Below are 15,334 nucleotides of genomic sequence, written 5' to 3' on the forward strand. Positions count from 1 at the left end.
ATTTATAGATGAAAACATATAAAGTCTGAGATATGCTCCAAAGAAATGAAGAGGGCAGTAGGGGGCTTATACATGGAACAGGATTGTCCGTAAGTTGATAATTATTGAATCTGCTGATGGGAATTCTTTATACTTTTGTATATGTTTGAAATTTTTCATAATGAAAGGTTAAAAAAAAGAAGAGTGCACAGGTTTCCTTGTTGGATCTGTGGAACACTTGGAAAAACACAAGATATGATCTGACCAGTCATTATTATGGCCATCAGTGAGTAATTACAGAATGGCTACTGTATGCAGGATGGAACTTGGTGCTGGGGGCTGGAGCAGAAGGTGAGGACCAAAGGAGTGCTGAGCAGTTGAGGAGGTAGTGGGTACTCAGGAGCCCAGTGGGCACATTAGGTTCATCCACTGCCCAGTTGGTCCATTTTGGTCAGAGCCCACGATGGCCCATCGCCATCATGTTTGGATAAATTGATTTCATTTTTGAAAAGGTGGAAAAGGTAAATGGAATGTAGTACTTGTTCCAAAGTGTTCAAAACCCTGATAGATTTCTTTTTATTTCTTTCAAGTACCTTCTATGGAGAGGGCCAGCTGAGACCACTGTTTTAGCAAGGAAATGATCTTATCTTGTACCTCTGAATATGTTTAGTTTCAAACAACTTTAGATTTCATCTTTTATCTGTCTCTTCCACTGTGAATAAATTGTCGAATGATGGAATGGCAAAAAAGTATAAAGTGAGACATCTTCAGAGGTGGGCTGTGAAACATCGGTCCTTTTAACGATTGATTTTGTATGACTTACCCTTTACTTTCAAGGAGGTAGTTTGAATCCAGATGTTGACATGATTAGTGCTGAAATTTTGTCTCTAGGATTGACATTGGCCTTTTTTTTTACCCCCTCCTTTTCTTTAAATTGAGAAATAACTCCCACTGTCCCTCTTTTCTGACAGATTGATGATATTGATCTTATCAGTGCCAACATGGAGAATTCACTTGCTTCTATTGGGGGTTTCTGCTGTGGCAGATCTTTCGTAATTGACCATCAGGTGGGTTCTTGTTAAAAACAGAAGCAAAAACTGAAACCTGTTGCTCCATTGGTCAACTAAAAATGTAACTGCTATTACAGAATTTCATTCTAACTTAGTTTGTCACACAATTTTAATTTAGAAGTAGATTTGTTAAAGAATCATTCAAAATATTTACATTTAGAAATTATCTCCCTTTCTAAAAAAGTTTTGGTTTTGTTACATAACTTCTGTACATGCCTGGGTCTTACCACCTCACCATTTGTACGTGCTGTTTGATAGGGAGTGCAGAGATTTGGTACCTTTAGTTTTTTTAGCCAAAGAAAAACAAAGACAAAAAAAAGTGTTTATGTTTTATAACTTGTGTGTTTCTTCTCAGCGACTTTCCGGCCAGGGATACTGCTTTTCAGCTTCATTACCTCCCCTCTTAGCTGCTGCTGCAATTGAGGCCCTCAACATCATGGAAGAAAATCCAGGTATAACCTTTAAACACAGGAAATCAAAGATATTTCAAGTCATGTTAGCCATGCTGCTGGTTTGCCTTTTTGGAGAAAATAGCTGGAGGAAATGATTTCCCAGACAAAGCTCTGGCTCTGAAATACATTATCTGGCAATTTATGGGGAAAATGATGGTGAAAAAGTTGTCTCTGCCTCAGGGTTTCGGGTTAGAGCTTCTCTCGTGTTTCTGTAGATGAAGCCAGAGCCAAAGCAAAGCTCGCTCCCTTGGTGGGCAGAGATGCCAGAAAAAGGAGGGACTAGCTCTGGGTCAGTCATCATTTAGTTTATCAGGTTTTTTTGAGAAATTAGCTGAAGTATGCTAATTTTTGGTACTTACAATTTTATAACTGTTACCTAGTTTTCCCCATCAGCCTTTGATTCATGAGTTGGTGCTGAGGCCATACAGGTTTACCAACTATTAAAGCTTGCTTAATGGGCAGTCGACTCAATTTAAAATGTGGTTTTGGGCTGTGATAGTGCCTCCTCACCAAACGCTAAAAGGAAAATGGAAAAGCAGGCCTGGTGTTTGTAATTTTAAATTTTATATATTTCTAAAGATTCAGCATTGGTTTTAATTCAGAGAATCAGTAAAAGTGAGTGTTTCTGTGTGCACATTCATATACTTGCTTGTCAGAGACCCTGCCACTCCTGTCTCCTCAGATATTTCAGTTTGTGGATTTTCCTTAAAAGAAAGTGAAAATATCAAGAAGAGATCATAAACATTACTGCAGTGTCTATTTTTTTTCCCAAATTGTTTAGGGTCCAGAAATATTTAATATATTTGTACCCTTTTGTTCTTGGCCAGATAATTTATAGTATCTTAATAATAACAAGAGCCATTGTTTTGTTGTAGAAAACCTCATCCCAGATTTTGCTGAAAGTTGGGTGAGTAGGTGCCAGCTAGTATATGCCACAGATGGTAGTTGGGGACCTTCAGAGGAGTTACTGGCTGTCTATTTGTGTGTAATTAGTGGGCAGAAGGATTTGCTGCATTTTAAATTGATGAACTGGATCTTTAAAAACATTTTTAGATTAGTATATGCAGTCTTCCAAATGTACTATCAAATGTATTTGTTTCCTTCAGGTATTTTTGCAGTGTTGAAGGAAAAGTGCAAACGAATTCATAAAGCTTTACAAGGGTGAGTTTTCTATATTTTCAACCAACTCAAAAGTTTATCTGCACAACATTTAAACAACTTGTGAAAAATTTTGAATGTCACCTCTTTGGTTTTCAGTGCGTTTAATAGGCTTGAGTCAGTTTGTCTAAATTGCAGCTAAGAAACCAAAAACACAGTTCATTCAAATTTGTCGCTGTGTGTGAAACCAGAGCATCCATTTTGTCATTGTTTTAAAAAATCATAACTTTGTTTTTCTAAAAATGATACAAGCTCATTGGTAAAATATTACAGCAGTACAGAAGGTAACAAAGATGAAAAAAAATAACATAACATGCTGCCACCAGAAATAACCAGCATAAACACTGGAGAATTTCCACACATCTGTAAGAGTAAAAGGATGACAGTGGGTTCATACTGTCCATGCTGCTTTTTAGAAAATTACTGATTTATTTTAAGTTACCTCAAGAAAAAGAAACAAGTGAAATCAAAGTGAACCTTATGAGTGTTCTGTTTACTTTTGTTTTAACTACACAAGAGTAGTTCTTTAAGATTCCTCTAGAATTGAGAAAAGAATTGAGGCTAGTGACATCTTCAGGCAGATTTCTTATCTTACAGAAAATGATCTCCCCTTGCCTGTGGTTCCTTTTTGCCTTTCCAAGTTGAAACCTGCCTTCTCAGTCATGGAAGTCCTGTCCCTATTGCCAGATATGGAAACTAGAAACTTTTCTAAAAAGGACAGTTAATAAATAAGCAGGTCACAGATGTTCCAGATAAAGCAGGGGGAGAAATAATTGAAGTCTGGGTCTGACTTTCTGATCCTAACAAAAGTCCTTGCATGATTTATGGTAGAGAGATATTATTGTTTCCAGTTACATTGGCTTATGAAATACTAATAAACCAGTTCAGCCTAGCACACTGGAGTCACTGTCAGTTCACGAACACCTACCTCAGATGCCCTTTATTCTGAGTGTTAACTTGTTTATTTTTCCAGTCCAATCTCTACTTTTCCCAGCCCTTTCACACTTTTTCTTCTCTCCAAAATCCCTAACCCTCTGTCTCACTCCACCCACTTTGAGCTGACAGCCTTGCCTCGTGCTGTCACTTGGGAACTCCCTCATTTTCCCTCACAAACCTGCACACCTGCGGGTATCCGAACCAGTCTTCCCTCGTGTTATCGCCAAAGAAACGTTCCTCCATCCATCACAGCTCTTCTTTCTTAAGGACCGAGTGCCTTCGGTTGTCTCCTCTCCTTTCTCTTCAGTCTCTCCCCTTTCCTGAGTCATTTGATGAGCATTCAAGTACACTCTGCCCTATCTTGTCTTAAATTCTTCTCTCCTGTCACCCCATACTCCCCTCTAGCAACTAGCCCATTGCTCTGCTTCTCTTTGTAGCCAGTCCTTTTCCAGAGTTGTTTGTGCCCTCTCCACGTCCTCACCTCTCATGTACACTTGAAGCTACTGAAACCCACCTCTACTCCTGCACTTCACCCAGAATGTTCCTGTGACTACCGAGGGATGACGGTATTTTCTGATGTTAAAACATCCTTGCATTCCTGAGAAAGTCCCTCCTTCATTACAGTATATTTTTCTGCACCGTTAGTTAGAATTTTGAATTTTTACATCCATATTTATAATTTAAATGGGCCTATCTTTCGTTACAACAACCTTACATAACCTAGGAATCAATGTGTGGTAGCCTCAATAAAGTATTGAGCAGTTTTTCCACTTCCCTGCATTATGGAGCCATTGTATAAGACCAGGCTTGATTATTTGTTTCTTCAAAGTTGAGCAGGACTCCTCTGTAAGGCTCTCTAGACTTGGGGCCTTTGGGCTGGGCATAGTCTGTGATTCTCTCTCTTGTGTCTGTATGATTTCCCCTTTTTATTTTCTGTTTCTGTCGTTTTCATTCTTACGATAGTCTTTCCAGGATTTTGCCCAGCACGTTTTTTTAAGTTTGATTTTGTTTTTTACTCATATTTTGTTTTCTCTGATTGATCTTCTTTCCTTATTTCTCTACTTTCTTGTTTCATTGAATTGTGTTTTTTTACTCTTTCTTAGCTTTTTACATTTAGGTTATTGGTGTTATTTTCTAATAAATCTCTTAAGGATAAACAATTCAAAGGCAGTAAGTATTTTCAGTGTTCAGTTCTAAGTAATTTTTTTTAGTCTCCTCTAATCAGTGATTTGCTTCTCTCATCTCTGAGGTTGCATTTGGGAGAGGAAGTCAGTGGCCTATGCTACTTTGGGTCCTTGCTGGAATCTTGAAGAGCCCCTAAATTCTAACAGATAATTATTCATGTCCAGTGCTTTCCCCACACTAAGCACATGATGGAGACCACGTCTGAATTGTTGATTGTTCTATCCCTAGGACCTAGACCAGTGTTTAGTGTTTCCATTTGGTAAAATGGGTAAAATAATATGGTAAATAATGTGCTCTCCAGAAATGTTTTTTTTAAGTATAACAGGCTCTGAAACACAGCTTCTAACTTTCTGAACTCAAGTTATAATTCTCTGTCCATTTGGTTTTAGTTAAACTTTAATGCGACATTCAGCATCCAGGCAGCCAGAAAGAGGGCATTTTGTTTCATTCCTTCTCTCACCAACTTGCTCCACCTAACATGTGAGATGAGCCCATTTGATCAAATAATAAGCTCGATTGGGCTTATAGGTGCCTTGTTTGTATCAAGGAAAATCCAGGCCATTTAATTCATATGAAATGCAATTTGAAAAGTGATTTTTTAAGTTCTCCCTGAGAGACCTAAAACAATTAATACTTCTTGGTGTACAAGTTTAACACATTCAAAATTCACCTAGGAAATGGGTTTTGAAAGCATATTTCTTGGTTTCTACAGTAGTAAAACAACTGATCTATAAGGTTTCCCCATATTCCAGAAGCCCTAGACTCTAAGATTCCATGATTCGAATCTGCAGCCTGATTTATTGAGAGATCCTAGTGTGATGCATTACATTTAAAGAAAGTAGATACAGGGCTTCCCTGGTGGCGCAGTGCTTGAGAGTCCGCCTGCCGATGCAAGGGACACGAGTTCGTGCCCCGGTCCGGGAGTATCCCACATGCTGCGGAGCGCTGGGCCCGTGAGCCATGGCGCTGAGCCTGCGCGTCCAGAGCCTGTGCTCCGCAACGGGAGAGGCCACAACAGTGAGGGGCCCGCGTACTGCAAAAAAAAAAGACACAAATTAATGATGTTCAAGGGTGGTTTGAAAGGCAGGTGAGCTTAGCTTCCTCACTTCGTGTGATACTCGGGGCACAGGTAGTCATTCAGTAAAAGCTTGTTGAGTCCTAAACATATTTGAAGAATCGAATATGCTAGCAAATGCTTTTTGTGCTCATTTCATTCTAAAGGAAAAGCAAATCTTTGCAGGTAGAGCAGACTGAATGAAAGCCATTTAAAATGTTTAGCCCAATTTCACATAGACATGTATCACTATTTTTGTCTTAGGAGATAGGTCAGAAATCAAACCATACCTGGCTAGATTATATGGCCTACAGTTCTCATAACACTGCAATAATCATTTGAAAATGCAGACTTTCACCCCTAAAGAAATCTCCCTTCCTTCCTGAGAAACAGCAGATGTCTGTGCTGTTAATCCTAAGAGAGAAGAAAATAATTGTAATTCAAGAAAAATTTAAAATTAAACATGTACACAGGAAGACAGCTTTACAACCTAAATATATTGTTGGTGATCAAAGTATAAAATTTTAGTGTCAGAAATCAGAAATCATCCCTGTAGTTTATAAAAGACAAGGTACAAGCTAAAGATTTAGAAAATAAGGAAGCAGCATTACCAATTATAACATGTTATCCATGGTGGAGGAAACAGAGGTAACAGGAAATGCTGGTGCAGACACTTCCCTAAAGCGGGTGGTGAGGGAGGCCCCCAGAGGAGTGGCCCTGGCCCTGGGACCGGGCGTGTCTGGCGCTAGCCGTGCAAGAACAGGAGAGAGCAGGTGAGGAGAGGAAGCGACAGGGCAGAGGCCCAGGGCTGAGTGGGCCTGCAAGGGGCCCCTTGAGGAGGGGGTGGCCCCAGCCAAGGTGGGTGAGGCACGTAGACCGCGTCTGGTGGGAGGCTGGGGATGACGCACGTGTTCTCTGAAATGTGAGCTGGAGGGTCCCGCAGGACCGGGAATCCTCTCCCCAGCCATGCTGCAGGGTGTCCTGGACTAGGAGGCACTGCCCAGGGCGTGCGTTTTTACCACCCTTTGCCAGATCTGGAATCCCACCACGTGATGTTTCCCATGGAAGTCCCAGTTTCTGTCACGTTCATTAATGCAGACTTTGTAAAATTATTTATATGCGAGAAATCTGAGCTCGGAAGAGGATTTATGCTTGTGTGTGTGTTTCCCTTCCTCAGCATTTCTGGATTAAAAGTGGTGGGTGAGTCCATTTCTCCCGCATTTCACCTCCAGCTGGAAGAGAGCACTGGGTGTCGAGAAAGAGATGTTAAACTACTTCAGGAAATAGTAACTCAAGTGAGTATCCAGTTATTCAGGTGAATCTCTTCGTACCCTTCTACCCTGAACCCAGGCAATTTTTAAGGTCATTTTTAAGAATGCTCTCTTTGCCCTAAGAGACTGGGTACAGCAGAAGTTGTGGTTCCCCCTCGGGTGACATGGAATTGTTCTGATGCCCAGCCTTCCCGACACCTGTCCCTGCCCAGTGGAGTCTGTAGCACGTCTCTACTGACAGGCTGCAGGTTATTCCATTGGGTCTGTTTTCAGCTCACATTGAAGTTGTGTTCTTTGCCACATTGTATTAAAATACACTTTGCTTCCACTCTGAATAATTAGTCTTCCAGAAAACCCAGTTGCTTACTAGTTGCAAAGCCAGGCTTTTGCCCATGTAGGTGGGGATGGCATTGTGTATGGTGATGGCGCACAACACCGGACAGCTGACTCTCTGGGGCTGAACACCCAGCATAGCTCAGAAACAGGTCGAAATAATCTTGTAACCAAAAAGGAAGGAAGAGCCACTTCTTTACCATACCTAACTTGGGAGCTTGATTTAAATGTCTGACTTCTGAAAGTCTTACTACTAAGTGTACCTTAGTTATTAACTAAGAAACACATCACTAGGGAAGATCCCTTGGCCTTTGCTCTTCAGTAGAGCTGCATTCACCCAAGTCCTCTGTCCTCACTTTCCTCCTCCTAAAGGACGGTCAAGTGGCCCTGCAGCACTGAGCACCGAGGGTGGTGCTGCCTTGTACTTGAATCTGAAATACATGGAGTATGTCTTTGAGAATGAAGACAGGCTTCGCTCTGCTTCCTTGTCCTGCTTGTCCTGACGGTTCCTTTCAGAGGCCCCTTCCCTGAGTCCGTGCTGCCAGGCGTCAGGGTAGTAGTGATGGTCAAGTCTGCCGTGTGCCCCTGCCCGGCTGTGGCACGACAGGCAGTCACGTGGCTGCTCAGTATGGAGACTGTGGTGCTAAGCCAGCCGCTGGCTTCACCGCTGGCTTCAGCTGACCTGTCCCCTACGATGTGTGAACCACAGTACCTGCAGTCATTGATTCACGGAGAGCTTCTTGCAACTTGTGGATCATTGATTCGTGGAGAGCTTCTTGCAACCTGTGGCCTTCCAGAGTCAGTTGTCCTTAGAAAACGAAATAAAACCAAACCCAGAATATGAGACTCCTAATTAAGGAGACGTGTCAGATTATGAATGAACAGGCAGCCGTGGCTCTCGCCTCGCTGGGTGAGGAAATGTCACAGACGTCTCCTCGGGTGCAGCTCTGCAAACATGAAGAAAAACTCTTTAAAGGGGAAGAGCGTCCCACAGACCTTTTTTACTGCCTCGCTGTTTTTATTGTCATATTACTTAACTGTATAAGCTACAAAAGGAAGTACAGCATCCTTTTACTTAGAGCTCCTATACAAATGTAATACCAAAACAAATGTATAAATTAAATATAAGCAGAACAGACAAGCCTAGTAAGAGTCAAATTATGACATTACCTTCATGTGACAGCTGAGTTTGTTTTCTAACTGAGTTGCCAGGCGGTGTGACTGACGCTGACCACCGCCAGAGCAGCCTTGTGAAGCTGCATGTCCTGTGTTGGAGTCTGTGGTGGCGCCGTTATTATCCCAGAGCCTCCCCTCGAACCCCCCTCGGGGTGCTTCTCTACACACTTGGTGTCACGGGACGTGGGCCTTCTCTAGGTGCCAGGGTGTCAGTTCCAGTCAGATCCACCTCAGTTCTTTTCTCACCAGGTAGCAACAGCTAAGGTCTTACTGCTACTCTGTTCCAGAGGGAGACTCAGAAAGGGCATGTGAATCAAGTGACTCGATACTTCTCTTACATAGGTTATCCTCATAACAGAAAGAAAAAGTGAGTCTGGACAATTCACAGATCCTGAAAATTACATCTGTGGGCTCCCACTGGATATTGGCTGTCTTCAGAAAATCACCTTGAGAGTTGACTGAGGAGAGAACAGGCTCTGGGGAAGGGAACAGAATACTATCTGGAAACTGCATTTGTAGGAAGGAAGAGGAAAACCCTTAGAGTTTCTTTGCATCATTGCAGCTTCCATCTTAATAAGTCTTTTGTCCTGTTCCTCTTTGCTTTTTCTTTTCAATATTTGAAAGAGAAAAAGGATCATGACACCGTAGTTCTTGTTTAAGCTTTGCAGAGCTGAGCAGTTCTGCCAAATTTTTGTTGACTTCCTGATAAAACAGTTTTTACAAACTGAGCTATGGTTTATACCGTTTCTTAACTAGACAGGACTAGAAACAGAGCCAGTCCAGATGTTTGCAGAAGGAGTTAAGTTTTCCAAGTACACTTCCAGAATGTAGAATCAGCAAAAGACATTGCCTGCCGTTGTTTTCCATCTTTTCCTAGCAGAGGAAAACCTTGCCTCACAGCTTACAGAATGGCGCCTCTTCAGGCAAATACCTGCACCGCCACACGCTGGCAGTGATGGTTCTTTCCTTTACAGCACCCCTTGCTCTAGCTGGTTGTTTGTTTGTTTGTTTAAAAATACAATTCACGTTCCATAAAATTCACTCTTTAAAGTATACAGTTGAGTGGTTTTTAGTATCCTCACCAGGTTGTGCAGCCATCACTATCTGATTTCAAAACATTTCATCACCGCAAGGAGAAACCCTTATAAACCATTACCCTCGTCTGACTTTATGCTTTATTTTGATAGCGATTATTTAATTTTTTAAAAAATGTTGGCAGGTAGCTGATGTATTGGAGAGCTGTGCAGAATGTGACACCAGACTCTTCTGTGCTTGGTAGCACTGTGTCCAAGTGTAGCACATGGGAATCAGAGGTGTTGTTGATATTTGACGTGTGAACACTTCCTCTCTGAAATGATTCTGCTGGCGTTATAAAGTCCAGCTCTTGGTTAGCCTCCGGGGCTTTGTTGGTCCTGTTTCCCCTTGTCCTAACTCTGCTTTGCCTAAAGTGGTAACCACTAGTTACCTATGGCTGTTTAAATTAAGTCAGATTCAAAGTTCAGTGTTACATTTGCCCTAGCCATATCTCAAAGTGCCCGAGAGCCACATGGGCCCCTGACTGCCGTCCTGGACAGCACAGGGCGAACGCCTCCATCATTGCAGGAAGTTCTGTAGAACAGTGCTCTCAAGAGGATAAGATGATTCTGTGGTATTTTGTTTTGTCTTCTAGCAGTTATAATTGGGAAAATGAATGAAAACTACTATTGAGAGTAGCATTTCAGTGCACCTTCCTGTTTCAATGACCAGTGTCTGCAGTCCAGGTTGCAAATGTATTCCCTTTCCTCACACAGTGCATGGACAGAGGCATCGCGTTAACTCAGGCGCGCTACCTGGAGAAAGAAGAGAAGTATCTCCCTCCTCCGAGGTTGGTAGACTTAAAATCATGACTTGAGTCATTGTTTTCTACTTTCAACTCTGTATGAAATGTATTATGTTTTGAAATTTTTTGAAAGACCGTCACAGGCTAAGGAAGAATGTGTATTGTTAAAAGATAGAACATCACCTGTTTCTGTTCTTAACCTAGATGTTTTCCCATTTTAATTGAAAATCCCCTCAGGACTCTGTAATTAACTTAATGACACATCTGAGATCCCAAGAACGAACTGGGAGAGCCCAGGTTCTCATTGGTGACGACCTGCCACTGTGCTGTGGTAGCATGTGCTGGGTCAGCTGTTTCCGCCACCAGGATAGTCCTTACGGGGGTGGGGGTGGGCACAGTCTGGGGGGCGCTGCTCCTCCCACCTCTGGCCCAAGCGCTGTGCGGTACTTCATCTGACAAACACGTATTAAGCACCCAAGGAAAAGCAAAGTGACAGTGGGGAAAACCTCTACAGAGGTTCAAGCAGCCCTCAATGGGAAGGCGCCTCGACTCATGATTTAAAATCGGCGTTCATTCAACACCTGATTCTGTCCCCTAAGCACTAAAACAGTGTAGTCCAAGAAGGTAGACACCCAGAGCTTGAGGGTTTTCAGGGTCCTGACACAGGTCAGGGAGGTCACAGAGGAGGAGGGCATGGTTAGTTCTGGCCTGGGAGGGACTGAGGCTTCCTAGAGCAGGAGACACTTAAGCCGAGCCTGCAAAATCAAGCTGGGGTGGGCATCGGGCCTTCCAGCAGGATCTGCAGTGGCGTGGAGACATACAGGTGCATCTGGGGAGCCCAGAGCACAGGTTTGAGAGGCACCATGGAGAGGGAGCCTGGAAGAGTCTGGGAGAGACCCGCGAGAGCACACAAAGCGCTGTGCAGGCGTGGAGCACTGGGCTGGGTTCTGGAAGACTGTTCTGGCAGCAGCTCAAAAGCACCCTAAAGATCCTGCTCTCTCCGTTCTAATTACACCATCCAAAGTTGTGATCCTGTGTTTCGTGGGGACAGGGGCCACCGTCGTTTTGTGCCCTCAGGACTCTGGGCCCATCCCCACTCAGTGTGTATGTGTCCAGTGGCTGATGCAGATGTTTGCAGAGGGGGAGTGAGAGGGAGAGGGGTAGAAGTGCCCTGTCAGGCTGATACTTCTTGTCTTCAGTTTCCTGAAAACTTGAAAATTTCTGCCTCGCATCAAAGTATTGCAGAACTTCTATATGACGTATTGAATTACACTTATGAACAACCCCACACTCATTAATATGAGAAACGTTGACTTCCTGCTTTGGGCCTGATACTGCTTGCAGCGGTAGATTTAAAGGACAGAGTTTTCTGCCGGCCCTGGGCAGAGCCCTACTGCAAGGTTACCTTGACTAGATCGCTACTAGTCCAGGCAGGGAACAGCAAACTCCTGTAAATAGCAGATAGTAAAATGCTTTCAGCTTGTAGGACACAAGGTCCCTGCCACAATTACGCAGCCCTGCCGGGACAGTGAAAAAGTGGCTATGGACAGTAGGCCATGTTCCAGTAGAAGAGCTTTATTCACAAAAACAGGTGTCAGGCTGATGCTTGGTATGGACTCTCATTTGACTATCTTTTGTGTCCCTTATTATTATTTCTCAGCATTAGGGTTGTGGTCACAGTGGAACAAACAGAAGAGGAACTGGAGAAAGCTGCGACCACAATCGGCAAGGTGGCCCAGACTGTGCTGCTTTAGTCTGGGGCCTGGTGGCCTCTCACCACGCAACACGCAGACAGACCTGAGTCACTGCAGAGTGAGCCAGAGGGGGCCTGCGGGAACCAGACAGGGTGTCACTAGATGGTGTGGATATCAACTCAGTGTATGACCATGAGAAGGATGCTGGGTACTTAAATCCAAAAGCCCAAGAACTGATTTTCTTAAGAGAAAAACTAATGACGGCATATAACTGATATTTAAATTGTGCTCTTTAGTACTATTTAAACGTTTTACTAATACTAGATTTTATATTCTTTTTTTTGTTGTCATTGTTTAAAGATGGAGCTTCAGTGTATCTTCTTTCCCTTCTGATGATAAAGATTGTGAGCACTCCTTAATATCTCATAGAGAATTGTCTGTGCAGCATTAAAGCTTAGAGGCACTTCAGCATATATGATACAAAATGTATTGAAGATCTAATTCAACCACATCTTTTTCAGTCTTCGTCATGTGAAGCTCAATGGTAGCTAATATATAAAGAATACTTTATGTGTGATTATTATAAAGTTTTCATTATAATATATTTGAATCCTAGAATTTTTATATACACTAAATACTGATGTTGCACCATTTCTAACAGTGAATCTTAGCATCCCTAACCAGAGAATAGTCATTATACTTCCTAAGCGAGCAATAATTTAAATCAAATACTATTTTATTTTAGTCTAATTGACCTTTACATTTGTTATGTGTTGACTTCTAATCTGTTTTCAGAAGAGGATTATTGTGATGATCCCAAAATAGAAATCATGTCCTTGATATTTTAGAATATCTAGAATGTATTCTTTTTTGTATAGGGACGTGTAACTACAAGCTTTTTTTCTAAGCTAAAGAAAATGAGACCTTTGTTTCTTTTCAGCTTATGAATTCCAAATATCTAAAAAAGATGTGAAAGCACTAAAAATAAAATTTTTAAGCTGTGCTTCAGCTATCTGTTTTTTCTTTAGCAAACCAAGTTGGGTGGTATAAATGTTTGCGATATGTGCCATAAGGTAGTACATAAATATTACACTATTACTCCATCTCTATTAAAGGGAAAGGAATAAGATTATATTTAAAATGTCATTTTATAATATATGTTCATATTGACAAATGGTCTTCAACATCTTTTTAAATAACATATTTTTTTAATGTTTAGTTTCTATTTTGCTTGAGGTATTTTGTACATATGTGCCTTGTGGTTGCTGCTGCTTTAAAAGATACAGTACTCTTTGGGGGATGAATCTGTTTTGTTTTGTTTTTTAATGAAATAAACCTCCATTCCTGATAATCAGTCTTTTGCATATGTAATCTATTCAACAGAATCGTTTCTTGATTTTAAATTCTGCAGACCTAGGGTAGTATTCTGTGTGTGCGTGTGTGTGTGTTTTTGTCGTGGGGGTTTTTGGAAAATATTAATTTCTTAGTGCCTTTCTTCAATGTACAGTATCTGAAATTTCCTTGGTTCCTTCTGATTTAACCCTTGGCCACTTATGACTACAAAAATACCAGGCCTATTATTTTTGTAAACAGATTAGGATTGTAACTTTTTAGCTACTTTTATAATACTCTATAAGTCAAAATTGCAATAATCTAGTTGTTTATTGCTACGTTTAAAAAATGATTGGACGTTCCTGGAAAAGATGGTGGACATTATTTAACTTTATTAACATTATTTAATGCTCACACATTATTTAACTTCCATCCTCGAAACACATCAACACGAACCAAAAATAGAGTCTTTATATTAAAGCTATAGAGTGACCACAACCTGGTAATACACATCACAGAAAATATGTACTGGAAGCAATAAATTTGTATGAAACAAGCAAAATGTTGAGAAACAACAGTCATCTCAAACCTCAAGCAGGTTACAAATTGCTGTTTTAGAAATAGTGAGAGAGAGGATTCTGAAGTGCTCTATCAAGGGACCTCTGTTTAGAAAGGCAGTGTCTGGGTGAGCAGCATGGAAACCTTTTGAGCTGGTTTCCACTGAACAGTTGCCCCCAGGGGAGAAAGAAGCCACCCACAACGGCTCCCTTTCTGTTGTCCACAGGAGGCTCTAGCTCGGGAAAAGTGGGGCTTTGAGTCAGGTTAGGACACATGGACCCCAGTCCTAAATATAAAGCTTAAAACTATGAAACTTCTAAGAGAAAGCACAGGAGGAAATATTTTAAATCTTTGGTTAGGGAAACAGAGATACAGTACCAAAAGCGTAAGCCATAGAAGGAAAAATTGGTAAATTAAGCTTCATTAATTCATTGTTTACTTTGTTCTTCAAAAGATAGCTTGAAAGAAATGAAGACAAGTCACAGACTGTGAGAAAATATTTGCCAATCATATATAATAAAAGATGTGTATCCATAAATATAAAGAACACAACCCTAAAATAAGAAATCCAAAAGCATAATTTTAAAATGGTGAAAGACTTGACATTGCATCAAGAGAGACATTGAAATATCTAAACTCATGAAAACGTATTCGACCTCATTAGTCATCAGAGAAATGCAAATTAAAACTACAAAGAGATACTATTACACACTCACTAGAATGACTATAATCAAAAAGACAGATAACCAAACATTGGCAAGATATGGAAAAAATTGGAAACAATACATTGTTGGTGGAAAGGTAAAATGGTACAACTACTTTGGAAAAGTTTGGCAGTTTCTTATTATAAATTTGTCATGTGGGCCAGCAAATCCACTACCAAGAGAAATAAAAACACGTTTGTGCAAAAAATTGTACACAAGTATTCATAGCAGGATTTTATTTTGCTTTATTTATTTATTTTTGGCTGCATTGGGTCTTTGTTGCTGCGCGTGGGCTTTCTCCAATTGCGGCAAGTGGGGGCTACTCTTCATTGCAGTGCACAGGCTTCTCATTGCAGTGGCTTTTCTTGTGGAGCACAGGCTCTAGGCGCGCGGTCTTCAGTAGTTTTAACATGTGGGCTCAGTAGTTGTGGCTTGCAGGCTCTAGAGCGCAGGCTCAGCAGTTGTGGCACATGGTCTTAGTCGCTCTGTGGCATGTGGGATCTTCCCTGACCAGGGCTCGAACCCGTGTCCCCTGCACTGGCAGGCAGATTCTTAACCACTGTGCAACCAGGGAAGCCCTATTCATAGCAGGATTATTCATAATAGTCAAATG

General features: G+C 41.5%; 1 protein-coding gene across 1 annotated transcript in view; it reads left to right on the forward strand.

Annotated features, from left to right (window-relative positions):
- SPTLC1 (serine palmitoyltransferase long chain base subunit 1) overlaps nucleotides 1-13,478 on the forward strand; it is a 64,234-nt gene extending 50,756 nt beyond the window's left edge. The window contains exons 10-15 of the mRNA XM_060101263.1: nucleotides 951-1,046; nucleotides 1,405-1,501; nucleotides 2,608-2,662; nucleotides 7,012-7,129; nucleotides 10,405-10,478; nucleotides 12,094-13,478. Coding sequence (XP_059957246.1) covers nucleotides 951-1,046; nucleotides 1,405-1,501; nucleotides 2,608-2,662; nucleotides 7,012-7,129; nucleotides 10,405-10,478; nucleotides 12,094-12,187 — 534 coding nt within the window. The 3' untranslated portion in view covers nucleotides 12,188-13,478. The remainder of the gene's footprint in view (nucleotides 1-950; nucleotides 1,047-1,404; nucleotides 1,502-2,607; nucleotides 2,663-7,011; nucleotides 7,130-10,404; nucleotides 10,479-12,093) is intronic.
- The last annotated feature ends 1,856 nt before the right edge of the window (nucleotides 13,479-15,334 follow it).

Source organism: Mesoplodon densirostris, chromosome 6 (assembly GCF_025265405.1).
Source record: "Mesoplodon densirostris isolate mMesDen1 chromosome 6, mMesDen1 primary haplotype, whole genome shotgun sequence".
Classification (NCBI taxonomy): domain Eukaryota; kingdom Metazoa; phylum Chordata; class Mammalia; order Artiodactyla; family Ziphiidae; genus Mesoplodon; species Mesoplodon densirostris.